A 16,454-nucleotide genomic window follows, 5' to 3' on the forward strand; every position below is an offset into this window, starting at 1 on the left:
AACCGCGCTTTGGTGGTCAAACGCACTCGGGCACGGTTCAAACTGGCAGTGTGAGTACACCCTTAGTGACAACTGGGCATCATTTAAATGCCACGGTCTACCGGAGCATTGTTTCTGACCATGTCCATCCCTTTATGACCACCATGTACCCATCCTCTGATGGCTACTTCCAGCAGGACAATGCACCATGTCACAAAGCTCTAATCATTTCAAATTGGTTTCTTGAACATGACAATGAGTTCACTGTATTAAAATGCCCCCCACAGTCACCAGATCTCAACCCAACAGAGCATCTTTGGGATGTGGTGCAACGGGAGCTTCGTGCCCTGGATGTGCATCCTACAAATCTCCATCAAATGCAAGATGCTAACCTATCAATATGGACCAACATTTCTAAAGAATGCTTTCAGCACCTTGTTGAATCAATGCCACATAGAAATAAGGCAGTTCTGAAGACGAAAGTTGGTCAAACACAGTATTAGTATGGTGTTCCTAATAATCCTTTAGGTGAGTGTAAAGCCCTATTCGGACGGGACTAGTTTTACAGGGGGTCGTTAGAGAAATCTGCGTTTCACAGACGTACTTAATGATTTTAATCCCGTCTGAATCTGCCACGTCTGTGTTTTTCTCACACAACCTCTGTGATAATTCCAGAGCAAATTACCTACCGTTTTTCAGCAAACTCAGTGATCCTCTGAGAAAACTAATCCCGTCCGAATGCGAATGTCTGTGATTGCCGGTGATATTTTATTTCACAACGCGTTTCCATGTGTGTTTTGGCCAACGTGAATTACTGTAGATGCTCTTACCGCGCGGATGTTTGATATATTTGCTTAGCGGCAAATAAATAATAAAAAATACAAATAATAAAATCAAGAGCAAGATCGCGTTAACTGTTAATACCGGCTATTGTAATATCAGCATCAGGTAAGATTACTCACGTTCATTTATGTACTCAGTTACATAAAAAAAAAAAAAAAAAAAAAGGAAAACAAGTTAAACTAAAAAGAACCACACATTAACAAGGTTTGCTATACTAGCCATTTAGTATTTATTATGTAATAATACTAATGGCAATCATTTTGAATGAATGCAATGCACGCATACAGAGCGTGTGATCTCTGTGACGCCCAGATGCACAAATCAGACCCTCCCACCTCTGTAATAAACACGGAGATACTAGTCCCGTCCGAATTGGTACATGAAAATCACAGACGTCAGGTGGTAAGAATCGAAACTCAAACGTAGTTTAGAAAACTAGTCCCGTCCGAATAGTGCTTAAGTTACATCCTAAATGGAGAGTAGGTAACTGGACATTGTGAATGTTTGGATGGATGTCCAACCCCCCTTTTTTATACACAGGGTGCCTCAATAAAAAAAAGAAGAGTATGGTCCTAGGTTTTCTGCATGGAATGTATTTCTGCAACCGAAATATAATTTTGGTACAATTTTGGTATAAAACAATGGGTGTGATAGACATTTGAACATAACCTCTGTACCTCTACTAATACAAGATGTGATTATTACAACCCGGAAGATCTGAAACAAAACAATGACTTTTCATTTTCTGTAATGCATCTAAATATTAGAAGTCTTAAAAAGCATCATGACGATCTCGTTGCACTTCTTGCTAGTTTTGATATAATCGGTTGTATTGAAACATGGATTAGTGAGCAAACCCTCTTAGATATTGATAAAATAGATGGATACTCACTGTATCGTGTTAATAGGCAGGGTAGAATTGGAGGAGGGGTATGCTTGTATGTAATAATGTACTCTCATTATTCTGTGAAGGAGCGTCATGATTTAACAGTTGATGATGACCACACTGATTCATTATTCCTAGAAGTTAAAACGGTGAGTGGTGCATCATTGGAGTAATATATCGATCACCAAACTCTGACTATGAAACATTTAGACACCACTTTGATAATCTCCTTTTCAGTATAAACCAGATGAACAAAAACAGTATTATTATGGGTGACTTTAATATTGACATTTCTAAAGATGATATAAACAAACTGATTTTGTAAATACCTTCTACTCTTCATCATTTTGTGGCTGAGAGTTAAACCCCTTTCTCTTGGCACAATGATCATTTCAAATTCAGGTACAAAATATTGTGACTGTCTTTGGTACAAGTGCTAGGTTTAGTGTTTGTTACAGTGGTCCACAATTATGGAATGAGCTGGATACTAATTTAAAACAAGCGTCAGTTTAACGTTAAAGAGAGCGAGGTAACATGAAGCTGCAAATCATTTAATTTGAGTTAGTATTAACTTTCAACGTTTTATGTTTTACAATATAAATATTAAATGACCGACAGCTATATCCAGTGATTCAAACTACTCGATTTTTTTCTCAACTATGGCCATTTTGAGAGAGAGTGATTTTTATTTATTTTTTAAATCTGATTTTTTACCATATTACCAAACATCTGATCACATCTATACATTACATACTTTAATTGAAAAATATGTTAACCAAGATAAAGGTAGAATATATGCATGTTTTGACTTAAAAAAAAAAAAAAAAAAAAAAAAGCTTTCGACTCAATTTGGCACCAAAGACAACTCTACAAACTTATTGAAAATGTTATATGAAGTAAAACCTATGACCTTATCAATCAATGTTCACTGAAAGTAAATAATAATGTTTCAATAATTCAATAATGTTTTAATAACTTTCTCATTTCAAAATCCAGTTGAATTGACAAAACAAAAAAATGGGTAATAATATTTTATTACAACTTTAATCATAACATAGTAAATTTTAACCACAATTGCATCACTATCGACTACATGAAGTCAGATATTCAGAGTTTATTTTCTTCTGTTCACAGATTCACCCAGATCTACTCTGACTGTGACTCCAGACAATACAGTATTCACTGGAGAGAGAGTGATTCTGACGTGTGGGGTTGAGTCTGATTACAGAGACTGGAGATATGAGTGGTGGAAAGGAACCTCAAACATTCCAGTGTCTCAGCATTACACTGTAAACAGAAACACTCTCACTATTGAAGGATCTGAATCATCTGATGCGGGTCATTACAAGTGCAGAGTACACCGAGATGGATACGTCTCATCACAATCAAGCTCTGTTTCTCTCTCAGTGAAGGGTGAGTTTAATATCATCATCTTCCTAAACTCTCTCTACTACATGAGAATAAGATTCAGTTGTGACAATGAATCTAGAAGCTCCTGAAGTTCTCAGCATAACATATAAAACACTGTTAAATTAAAGAGAGCAGACAATAACAGACTTGTTGAGAGTAAGTGTCATGATTGTTTGAGAATCAGATTAAACCTGCAGTGAATCAGACGAGGAGAGACATCAGTCTCCTCTCCACATCTCTCCTCTTTAACATCAGTGTCACACAAAGAGTGTAAGAGTGTCATTCTAGAAACTGACTCAGAGATCCTCCAGGATCATCACAGATCAGTGGAGATTGTAACGCTTGTTGATTCATGGCAGAAGAAATCAATGAGAGGAAAGTCAGGCAGCTCAGTTAGATCAGAAATGTCCAGAAAGTCTTCGATGGTCCTCGAGTGAATGAGTTTCTTGCTGAAGCTGAATTAATACGACTAGATCTATCAATGCTCTGCTGTTTCTGTAACGTGAGTGTTTCACTAAAACATAATTCTGCCCTGCGTGCATTATTTGTTGTGTGCCGGTGCACATCTAATTTTACAGAGTTCTGCATCCAGGGTCTTTAATTTTTTTTTTTTTTTTTTTTGGATTTGTCAGTGGACTCCACACCTCACCATCGAGAGGGCAATGAGCTCAATTACTGATTCTAATATTTTCAGCCAAATTCTAACAGGGATTTCTATTAGCAGGACATTGTCGTTTTATAGCGTAGACGGTCATACATGCTTTATCTCTCAGTTCATTCACAGCATAATTAAAGTTCCCTGTGGATGTGATTTTCAAACCCAGCTGGTTTTAGTGTGATGTGTGTGTTATCTGATTAGTGTCTAATGAAAATGTGTTGTGTTCGCTGAGATCTTTTCTGAGAGATCATGATTTTGGTTTTGTTCTACACTGTAAAACTGAACAGTGAAATTAATCAAATAAAATTTATTAATTGCACTCAAATAATAATGTAAGTTCACTGGACTTCATTTAAATAAGTTCTGTAAACTCAAATTTTTGTTGTAGTAAGGTGAACTTAAAATGATTGCGTTTTCCAGTTCCCAGCATTAACATAGAGGGACATAAGTTAGTATTTAAATGTTGTGTTATATTAGAGTTTACAAAGGTTTCTGTTCTGTTGGTTTTGTAGTGTTACCGTTGTGGAGAAGAGTAGAGCCTGTGGTTAGGCTGAGGACGGACAGAGAAAGACTCAATTTAAGTGAATTTGAGAAATAGAGAACAATTTGTGTGAATTACTTCCTGATTAGATTTTATCAAATTTTAATAATAATAATTATAAGACAACATTGAGACAATTTAATGCAATTGGAAATTTAATTTTTAATCTTATGTAAACTTCTGTTATGTAACAATTTAAAAACTTCACAGTCACGAGAAGAAGGAGGCAGGAACCGACAGACAATCAAATGAAAGTTTAATTACAAAATAAACACAAAACAGCGCGACAGCCCCACAAACAAAAACCAAACACAAAATAAATCCAGGCCTGGTCCTCTCTCGTCCTTCACTGTTGTCGAGCATTTATGATGCCACAGAATAACTTTCCCAGGTTGCTGCTCACACAGATGCCAAACACAAACAGTAGTTGTTGGAGCAAATTTATCTCAGTTTTTAAAGATGTTTTCAAGCCTTTAACGATGATATCAAGCTTTGATTCCAGATGTCAAAGAAGTAGCCTTCACTCAGAATCAGATTGAATAGTTTGAGATTGGACAATCTCTCTATTATTTACATAAAAAACAGTGGACAGATATTTAATGATTTGCAACTTCCACATCTGACCTCGATGTCTTGTTTCAACGTTAAACTCACTGTTCAAGCTCTGATGCTGAGCACACGTGTCCAGTTTTGTGCTAGAGCAAAGGAAATCTGCGCGTGAGCGGAGAGATTCGTGCTCTCAACATTGTTTTTTGTAAAATAACTCCATAACATCCACTTTTTTAGCAACAGATGAATAGATTATATGTGTTTGTACAGGGACATTTTTGTCCCAAGTCCCCGTGGTCAGCCATATACATGCTCCGTCTATGTGTAAACCCCGCCTACTCTGATTTGATTGGTCATCTCAGTTATTGTGACATTGATGAGCTGTTAGACAGCAGACACAGAGCAGGCTGAAGATATAACTCGTAAAGGTTTTGTCATCCTAACAAAAGCAGTGTGTAGTGAAGTAAAACAGATAATTTCAAATCATTTCAAATACTGGGGGACAGTTGAGAAGCAGCCGGCTGCAGCCTGCAGATCGAGGCGGGGCTACACCTGGGGCGGGGTTACACGTGCAGCTCCGCCCCACACCTACTCTGATTGGTTCAATCATCTTTCATAGACTTACATGACAGGAAATGTGTGTAATGATTCTTTTCAATCAGCTGGAATGATTCAGGACATTCTACGTTTGATGTGGCTTAATGCATTAAAACAGTGTTTTTAAAAGACCAAACTCAGTAAACATGTTTAATAACACATTTTATTTACAGACAAGCAGGTTATGGGTGGAAATGAAACGCATTGTGTTCGTATTCTGTGCTCATATCTGCTTGTCTGTGAATAGAGTGCTTTATTAATAATTTGTTTACTGAGTTTGGTCTTTTTACACTGTTTTAATGCATAAAGCCACGTACTTTCATTTAAGGGTGCTTTTTTTCCCAATTATTAATTTGTAAATTAATCTGTTCAAGAAGAGTAAACTTGCAGCAGCTAACATCTCTTGATTCAATACATCAGACATAGTGAGTCAAGTTAACAATAAAAAACTGCATTATAGTAAAGGCTTCGTAAAAATGTACAGCGTTTTTATCTTATTAAACCGCATTCTCCGTCCTACACCGACTACACACACATTTCCGATCATGTAAGTCTATGAAGGCAAGGCAAGGCAAGTTTATTTATATTGCACATTTCGTACACAATGGTAATTCAAAGTGCTGTACATAAAATAAACTAAAATAATCATGAAGAAAAATAATAACAAAAATAAAACAAGCAATTTTAAAACTTTTAAAATGATTCAAACATTAAAAACAATGAAAGACGATTGAACCAATCAGAGTAGGTGTGGGGTCGATCTGCAGGCTGCAGCCGGGTGTACTTGGGACAGTTTGGTCACTTTTAATAATTGGGGGGACTTGTCCCCCTCGATGTCTATGGCCGTTACGATCCTGCATTTTATATACAGTATACTGTATATAACTTAGCCCCATTTCTTTATTAAGTGACTCTGATATCATCAATATCATTTATTTTCTTAGCACCCCCACATCGGTCTATTACAGCTACATAAATAATGTCATCAGCTTAGAATTGTTTGATTTATTATTTATTTTTTTATTTAATTACATGTATATAATATATCTCAAATGCTGGGGGGAAATGCAATTATGTACTACTTTTAATTAAGTCTTTCATTCAGTCTATATTTATTCAGAAGGCAGATTAATTCAAGAATGGAGCAAGTGTGTGTTTTTATGAATGGATTATTAAATCCAGAGTGAAGTGACTTCCAGATAATGATGTTAAATGAGTTGCTGAAGTCTTCAGATCGTCTGCTGAAGTTGATGGAGATTCAGTGTCTCCTCATATTTTAAAAGTTGTTGAGAGGCAAGACAAGACACAACAATGATTCAAGAGTGTTTATTTATAAATAAATACATAAATAAATAAATAGATAAATAAATAAATAGATAATGTCATTTTTGCGACAATATCACAACAGCTCCAGCGTGTGGTGCATCTCTTCAGTTCGGGCAGGGATCTCCCTTTTTTGGTTGTTACATGTATCTTGAAAAAGAGAGAATCTACTTGTTAGAATATTTTGAGATCATGAAAATATCCCTAGTGCCTTTTTTAATCATCTGTCCTACAATGAGCCTAACCAAATCCATAAAATCACTTCATATTGGCCATGCAGAACATGACAGAAACTAACACATGATATCAATGGACTAGATGTGGACTAGACCTGCAGATTAGGCCAAATTGTAACAAGCTATTAACACTGCTAAACATCTCATTTATCATTGCAAAACAATGGCAAAACAACAGGCTAACACATACTGCAACTAGACAGTCAGTGCAGTTTAATTATGAAATATATTTTATACATAAATATGGTAAAACGATGACTGTTAAGCCAGTATTCGCACTAAAACATTAAGCTTCAGGTAAATCTTACAAACCGTACATCAATCATGCTCTTGTCATCTGATAAGTTTAATTAATGTGCAGGCTAGATTCACTTATAATACTTCGTCATTAAAACACAACAAGGATTTATGAAATCATAGCCACGAATTAACGTCGTAGTAATTAATAAAACTAGCTCACAAATTCTTAATTTGGTGGGAATTAATTATTAATTCATAGGTAGCAGTTCTCACTATGTAAACTTTGCACCGTTTAAACGTTATAAAATAAAACTTAATTAAATATCGCTACTCACCGTCTGATTGCTGTCCACGTCGTCCATCTTTAATTAGTGTTGATCCAGTACAGTAGGTGGCGCTGTCACAAAATACTAGGGTCTTAAAACTGCGGTCCCAGAGTTGCGGTCCTGAAACTGCAGCCTTCGGTTCTGCAGGAATACACTTCTCGAGCCTCCAGAAAACACTGAGAGCACAAAACTAACTACAGGAACAAACCACAACATGACAGATGTTATCAAATATGACATAAAATATGAACTGTATAATTGTGTAAACCATTTACAATATTGTTACTGATAGTTTTGTTTCAGTCCCTTTTTTTTTCTTCACAGCTTTACCCAGATCTACTCTGACTGTGACTCCAGACAATACAGTATTCACTGGAGAGAGAGTGAGACTGAAGTGTGTGATTGAGTCTGATCACAGAGACTGGAGATATGAGTGGAATAAAGACAGTGTAAAGTTACAGTCGTCTCAGCGTCACACTGTAAACAGAAACACTCTCACTATTGAAGGATCTGAATCATCTGATGAGGGTCAGTACACGTGTAGAGGACACATAGAAGAAAGATCAGTCTCATCACAATCAAGATCTGTTTCTCTCTCAGTGAAGGGTGAGTTTAATATCATTGTGCTCATAAAGAAACATATTTGACAATATTGAAAGTTTATGTAAATGTTGTACACTGTAATATGTGAATTAAAGAACAGAAATGTTGACTGAATATACAAATCAATATATTTACATTTACACATTTAGCTGACGCGTTTATCCAAAGCGACTTACAATTGCTACATATATATATATATATATATATATATATATATATATATATATATATATATAGAAGCTGTAGTGAAGGTGAGATCAGATCAGATCAGTGTGTGTTCAGAGGAGAGACAGTCTCTCTCTTTACTTTTACTGTAGTCTCTGTCTCTATGATTACACACAGAGCTGGACATTCATGTTTCTGCTCAGAGACTCTGTGACTACAGCTTTTACACAATTACTAACAACTCAGCTTTTCACTGGCCTCAGTTGTGTTAAGAAATTACATTTTATATGATTCATGTCATGATTCTGCCCTCGTGTCCTTGATTTTTCCTAGTCTTGAGGCAGGATCATGACAGACCCATGTTTTGTGTACAAGCGCATGGCCTTGTCTTTGGGCCATGTGCTTGTGTTGTCTCGTTCCCTTGCACCGCCCCCCTTGTTATCCTAGTCGTGTCGTGATTGTCCTATCTGTAACACCTGTCGTGTCTTAATTGTTCCCCCTATTTAGATCTCCTAGTGTGCTCTGTCCTGCGTCGGTTCATTGTGTTACTTATGTGTTTCTCAGATGTGTTCTACTTATGTGATCGTGTGTGAGATTGTGCTGTACCCTCTGAAGTCCTTGTATTACCGTGAGTGTTTGTAGTTAGTGTCAAGAGTTTGTTTGTCTTATCAATCCTGCCCTGTTAAGTTGTTTAGTTCCTGCCCTAGCTGTTGTTTTCCCCCTCGTGGGTTTTGTTTTCCCCTTTTTGTATTTAATAAACCCTTTGTGTTGAGAATCCCTGTCTGCACCTGAGTTCCTCCCTTACCAATACCTGACAGAATGAACCGACCACAAGGGAACTCAGCAGACAGGAGGCAATACTGGATGTTGTCAGCCAGCAAGCGAGATTGTTTTGAGGGCTCTCGCCTTGTGGTGTTCCGGGGGACCAGGGGAGGTCGTTCCGGAGCGAGCGGGCGAGAGGAGGAGCCCCAGAGGTCCCCACCTACCCAGCTGCCAACGGTTCCAGAGGGTCGTATCCTGGCCGTGGCCACTCTGGGGGATCAGGCACATCCCTCACCGAGTCCTGAGGTGCCTCCCACACCCGTCGGTCTCCCCGGGAAGCGAGGGAGACGGTTATCGTGGGAGTCTGCCTCGGAATCGTCGGAGTCAGCCCTGCCAGAGACCGAACTCCCCCAACCCGCCTCTGACCCAGCTGTGGTCTCTGCACCGCGCCCAAGGAGGAAGAGGAGGAAGAGGGGGCCTGCCGGTCCTGTGACCCCGTTTCCTCCCGTGCCAGCAGCGGAGAGCGCTGGCGTGCCCGTGCCAGCAGCGGAGAGCGCTGGCGTGCCCGTACCAGCAGCGGTGGGCGTGCCCGTGCCAGCAGCGGTGAGCGCTGGCGTGCCCGTGCCAGCAGCGGTGAGCGCTGGCGTGCCCGACCCAGCAGCGGTGAGCTTGCCCGAGCCAGCAGCGGAGAGCGCTGGCGTGCCCGAGCCAGCAGCAGTGAGCGTGTCCGAGTCAGCAGCGGTGAGCGCTAGCGTGCCCGAGCCGGGAAAGAAAGCTGTATGCAAGTCGGCAGTCGTGAGAGCGGAGGAGAGAGCCGAGGCCGACTCTGCAGCAAAGACTCTTGTACTGTCGGTTTCTTCTCATAAGGAGATGCCAATTGTCCTAGCTGCTAAAGCACTTTCTGATTATTTGTCCCGTCTTGTCCAAATTTTAGAAATCCCCGTCAGTCCTGTCTTGTCCCCTGACCCTGTCCCCAGAAGTCCCAAATGTCCAGCCGTTGTCTCCCCGTGTCCTGTTGATGTGGCCCCGTGTCCTGTTGATGTGGCCCCGTGTCCTGTTGATGTGGCCCCGTGTCCCGTTGATGTGGCCGCCCCGTGTCCCGTTGATGTGGCCCCCCCGTGTCCCGTTGATGTTGTCCCCCCGTGTCCCGTTGATGTTGTCCCCCCGTGTCCCGTTGATGTTGTCCCCCCGTGTCCAGTAGATGTTGTCCCCCCGTGTCCAGTAGATGTTGTCCCCCCGTGTCCAGTAGATGTTGTCCCCCCGTGTCCAGTAGATGTTGTCCCCCCGTGTCCAGTAGATGTGGTCTCCCCGTGTCCAGCCGTGGTCTCCCCGTGTCCAGCCGTGGTCTCCCCGTGTCCTGTTGATGTGGCCCCGTGTCCTGTTGATGTGGCCCCGTGTCCTGTGGTCCCCCCGTGTCCAGTAGATGTCGTCTCCCCGCGTCCCGTAAGTGTTGTCCCGCGTCCCTTGTCTGGTCCTGTCATGTCCCCTGTCAGTTGTCCCGAGACCCCTCCCCGTCCCTCACCACCCAGACCTGCCCGTACCCCCCGTCGTCAGCCTTTGTCCTGTCCTCCTAGGATTCCTACCCCTCCCACCCGCCCTGGTCTGTCCCCCATGAACTTTGTGGTCCCGCCCCCTCCCCTTCCCTGTTTGTTTTTTTTGATTTGTCACCCCAACCCTGCCGTTGTGTACTCATGTTTGCCTTTGTTGTTATTTGTCATGTCCTGTTGGTTTGTGTCTGTGTCCCAGTCTGTCATGTCAGTCGTGTCCTGTGTTTGATGTTCCCTTGAGGAGCGTCTGGAAGCCGCTCCTTAAGGGAGGGGTTCTGTCATGATTCTGCCCTCGTGTCCTTGATTTTTCCTAGTCTTGAGGCAGGATCATGACAGACCCATGTTTTGTGTACAAGCGCATGGCCTTGTCTTTGGGCCATGTGCTTGTGTTGTCTCGTTCCCTTGCACCGCCCCCCTTGTTATCCTAGTCGTGTCGTGATTGTCCTATCTGTAACACCTGTCGTGTCTTAATTGTTCCCCCTATTTAGATCTCCTAGTGTGCTCTGTCCTGCGTCGGTTCATTGTGTTACTTATGTGTTTCTCAGATGTGTTCTACTTATGTGATCGTGTGTGAGATTGTGCTGTACCCTCTGAAGTCCTTGTATTACCGTGAGTGTTTGTAGTTAGTGTCAAGAGTTTGTTTGTCTTATCAATCCTGCCCTGTTAAGTTGTTTAGTTCCTGCCCTAGCTGTTGTTTTCCCCCTCGTGGGTTTTGTTTTCCCCTTTTTGTATTTAATAAACCCTTTGTGTTGAGAATCCCTGTCTGCACCTGAGTTCCTCCCTTACCAATACCTGACAATTCAAGTTCACTAATGCATAGTAAAATCTACTTAATTATTAATAAAATGTAAGAATTTGAGAAGACGTTAAAGGGCTGTTACTAGTCAAATTGAATCAATATCAACTAAACTGATGTTTCCACTGCAGAAAGAAACTGAAGCAGCTGAAGTGAGATTGAGATTCATTCACAGACAGTTTAATGATGCTCAAATGTGTTCATTTCTCCTGAATTATGACTTTTACAGTGCATTATATTGTATTCTCTGGATTTATCCTCACAAAGAATATCAAGACAACAGAAACATATTAAAGAAAAAATATAAGCAGCCAAAGAATAAATAATAATTCATCTTTAAAACCGAGGAGCTGCTTCAAAACATCAGTCGCTTCATCAGATAGATTTAATTAGATTTAATTTAGCATAAAATATGATGCACAAAATATAATGAACCCTGAAGGACACACACTTGAGCTTCCATGTTTATTAATTTATTATTAATCAATTAAATACAAATACATTATTTAATACAATGCAATATTTAAAACATATAATAAATATGTAGTCAGAGTTAAAGCATATGTTTATAATATAAAACTGTATTATTTGGTGAATCCTCAATATTTCTATTCTGGTGTCTCTATTGTGCTCTTCATGAGAGAGAAGCACCAAACCAAAGCCTTTTCAACTCCATTCCTCATATAACACCATGATTAGCATTTTAATAAACATTTATATTTGTTAACTGTTTCTATGCCTTAGATACAATAATTAAATATAAAACTTGTGATTTTAACTCTGTTTCAGTCTTGTTTGGAGTATATAGTGAGATCAGTGTCATGTGTTGAAGTGAATGGTGACATGAGTGTATCGTTACACACCTAATGATTACTTTAGTCACAGAGTTCAATAGAGATGAGTTTAGTCCTGAAGTCAGAGAGAGTGAAGTGACTTCCAGATGATGATGTTAAATGAGTTGCTGAAGTCTTCAGATCGTCTGCTGAAGTTGATGGAGATTCAGTGTCTCCTCATATGAGGTTGTAGTTGGAGGTGTTCAGCTCTCCTTCAGCAGGAGCTTCATTCTGCTTTCTATGACGAGTCAGAGGTGTTTGTCTGAGGACGAGACGGAGCCAGAGCCTCCAGAAAACACTGAGAGCACAAAACTGACCACAGGAACAAACCACAACATGACAAGTGTTATCAAATATGACAAAGTCCATGTATAATATTCATAGTGTAAAAGTATATAATAATATAAAACAAAGCTGTTTGAGTCACTTTCTGTTTTTATCTTAACAGTCTTACCCAAAACTGAACTGACTGTAGATCCAGACAGATCTGTCTTCACTGGAGAGACGGTCAATCTGAAGTGTGTGACTGGGTCTAATCATACTGACTGGAGATATGAGTGGAATAAAGACAGTGTAAAGTTACAGTCGTCTGTTCGTTACACTGTAAACACAGACACTCTCACTATCAGAGCAGTAACTACATCTGATGAGGGTCAGTACACGTGTAGAGGACAGAGAGATGAAAGACCAAACTCATCACAGGAGAGTGAACCAATAAATCTGTCTGTTAATGGTGAGTAAATAAAATAAACACTTACATTTAGGGATGTAACTGTCATTAAAAAGAAAAGAGGTGTGTGTGAGTGTGTGTGTTCACTGCTGTGTGTGTGTGTGTGTGTCTGTTCTAGTGCGTCACACATGTGTTCAGTGTATTTGATTCATGTTTGTAACAATCACTCATTCATTCATCTTTTACTTTTATCTGCCGTCTGAGATGAAGTTGTTATAATATTTGAGTTTTCTTAATTCAGATTTGACTGATGCGATGATGATGTGATTCACATTATGCAATGCTTATCACTGTAGAAAGTGCAGCTGTTAAATATCAATAATTTACTTCACTTAAGAAAAATAAAATACTTAAACACTGAATTAAGTAAGCTCTGTGAAATTACCAAATTTACTTTAACAAAGTGACACTGGTAAACACCCATGTTATTAAAGCATGCGGTTTACTTGTAGACATGCAAACAAAGCCTACAGACAAGCTGTTATCCTGGTCAGATAATATACCCGCTCAATAAACTGAATAACTAAATGAACACAGAGTCCTCAATTCTTGGACCACACACAATGACGGTGACAATCAGTGAATAGTGTTTGAGTATCAGTGGGTCATTCTGAGTAGAAAATGAACTCCAGGTGTCACAAAACAGTACGTTACTAAACCTGACGACAAAATCAACCATAAAACAGTGTAAATACAACCCAAAAAGAGTGGACATTTTAACATTTTTAATGATTCATGCTCCCATTGCATGATGGGAAATATGGGATCATAACTTCTGTCTCATCGTTCACCTCGTGCGTGCGCTGGTGTGCGGCTGTCCTCGAGCCCTGTAGGGTTTGGGCGTCATGACGTCATTATCTGGCGTAGCCGCTGTGTTGATGGCCTCCTTTACTGCTACTCGGACTACTTCGCAGTGTTAAGACATACTCCCTCTCATCCGTGTGTCTTAATTTGATTAATTAAAAATCTGTTTCAACCATGGTAAACCGTTGCGCAACACATAATCGCCATGGGGAAAATAAAATGAAAATGGATTAACTTTACACTGCTTTCCTGCTTGGAGGCGCGACCACGGAGACCATAACATCTGAATATTAATTTATATAGCTTAAGTCAACATTGAAAATAAGGGAAATATCTCGAGTTACTCATCCAAAATACGAGAAATTTCACCATTCATCTTTCTGTTGCTATCCCTCTGCTGACAGCAGAAATTTGTGAATTTGTGAAGCTAGGTCTAACGTGACTTTAGTTACAGATTGGCGTGAAATCGTGCTCTCACAACAACCACGCTATCTTAAAAAGCCCAACATCACGCTAAGGTTGCTTTCAAGTAAGAAAAACGATGCTTTGAAAACATCTGTTTCGCTGGAAGGACAAGGAGTAGCGACAGGACAACAACACAGAGACTTGACAGGTCTGATTGAGGGGCTAACGGGATATTTTACAGGAAAATACTAAAATGGGAAGACAGCGGGAAAAGAGTTCAAATACGTGAGAACCCCAGAAAAAACGAGAGAGTTGACAGCTACTAACTACACTTTTGTAACATATTGTTAAAAGTCCATATGTGAATGATTGTTAGCACTAACAGTTACTAAACAAGCAGCTAGGTAGAGCGCTCACAAAACAAACAAGGTAGCCGAAGATATCTGTGATGCAAACGTGCGGCAACAAGTCTCCGTCGGTACTCCACTATTTGTTGGGAATTTCACATGGATCCAAACCGTTAATAGTGCCGATTTTGTCCACATACCAGTCCCTGGCATCCCTATTTAGCGTATCCCTATAAATCCCACAACCTTTTCGCCAACTTGCTGTATGTTTACATTCACGAGGTCATCAACATGGCCACCATGTCCCAGAATGCAATGCAGCGCCCAAGCCCTATTGATGATGAAAATGACATAATGCAGATGGTGCATGGACGAGGACGGTCAAATTATATTTTAGCCTTTATCAGTGGCACACGAGATACGATGACGGTAGGCTAAGTGTCATCGCATTATATTTTTTTGTTAGTCTATCCAGGTGAACACACTCGATGCAGCGCTGCTGCGATGTTCATACTAAATATTGAGGAAAAAGAGAACATCAATGTGGAGAAGAAACTGGTTTACATCAAAACTGAAACAAGCCGTTCACACAGAACATATTTATCACATTTTGTAGAGAGACATCTATCAGCGATGCAGTCGCGTCTCGCACAAGAGAGTCATGTTTAGAAAGTCATGTAGAATTAATGTAAGTTCAACTTTTACAAAACAAGACTTTACTGAACTTTTCCCATCACACTGCGTTCATGTTTTTAAATGAAAAAGTAGCCTATTTTTGGTTTTCAGTCCTTTGTATTAAACCATACATTCATGCATGGTGTTGATTTTTCTTTTCTTTTCTAATTGTTTAAGAAACTTTATTTATTATATATGGTTTATACAAATTATTATTATTATTATTATTAAAGCTGTTTGAGTCACTTTGTTTTTATCTTAATAGACTTACCCAAAACTGAACTGACTGTAGATCCAAAGAGTCCTGTCTTCACTGGAGAGACGGTCGATCTGAAGTGTGTGATTGAGTCTGATCACAGAGACTGGAGATATGAGTGGAATAAAGACAGTGTAAAGTTACAGTCGTCTGATCGTTACACTGTAAACACAGACACTCTCACTATCAGAGCAGTAACTACATCTGATGAGGGTCAGTACACGTGTAGAGGACAGAGAGATAAAAGACCGAACTCATCACAGGAGAGTGAACCAATAAATCTGTCTGTTAATGGTGAGTAAATACTGTGATAAACACTCACCTGTTCAAAATTACCAGACACTACAATATATGAACTGATGAAGTATTTATCATTTTGTTTGTTTGTTTTCAACACACGGCCTTTTTAATTAAACAAGGTTTATTAGAATGTGCTGGATGTAAAGATAAACACTATCTTTCTGATGAAATGAATGTTATAACCAGCAGAGACACAGGGAGTAAAGTCAGAAGTCTTGAAATACTGAGTGATTTGATGTGTTATTGTAATATTATGATACAGTGTGTCACTAATGAACAGATCTGATCATGTTCTCTGGTCTCAGCAGCTTCATCTTCTCTTCTGGTCACTGGTGTGGTTGTGGGATCGAGTGTTTGTCTGTTGTTCTTCCTCTCACTGCTGCTGATGTGGAGATACAAGAAGAACAAAGGTGTGGAGCACTTCAGAACATGATTAATACAACTGAACAGCAGCAATAAAGTTTCTGAGTAAAGAATCATGAGAAGATCTAAATATCAGACTAAAGAGTCACTGCAGATCCTCTCGAGTGATCATAATGCTCTTTGTTTCTGTTCTAGATCAGCAGCGTAACATTAACCAGACATCAGTCCCAAATCAATCTGCACAATCTCAACTGGAGAACTTTCCTCTACAGTCTGGTCA

At 39.7% G+C, this 16,454-nt stretch overlaps 1 protein-coding gene across 5 annotated transcripts in view; it reads left to right on the forward strand.

Annotated features, from left to right (window-relative positions):
* LOC113096661 (obscurin-like) overlaps positions 1-16,454 on the forward strand; it is a 65,096-nt gene that overhangs the window by 47,343 nt on the left and 1,299 nt on the right. For 4 of the 5 annotated variants that reach the window (XM_026262074.1, XM_026262077.1, XM_026262078.1 and 1 more), the window contains exons 5-7: positions 15,521-15,805; positions 16,117-16,221; positions 16,370-16,450. In XM_026262074.1, coding sequence (XP_026117859.1) covers positions 15,521-15,805; positions 16,117-16,221; positions 16,370-16,450 — 471 coding nt within the window. The remainder of the gene's footprint in view (positions 1-15,520; positions 15,806-16,116; positions 16,222-16,369; positions 16,451-16,454) is intronic. The other variant, XM_026262076.1, reaches the window with a different exon arrangement.

This window comes from Carassius auratus, unplaced genomic scaffold (genome assembly GCF_003368295.1).
Source record: "Carassius auratus strain Wakin unplaced genomic scaffold, ASM336829v1 scaf_tig00216014, whole genome shotgun sequence".
Classification (NCBI taxonomy): domain Eukaryota; kingdom Metazoa; phylum Chordata; class Actinopteri; order Cypriniformes; family Cyprinidae; genus Carassius; species Carassius auratus.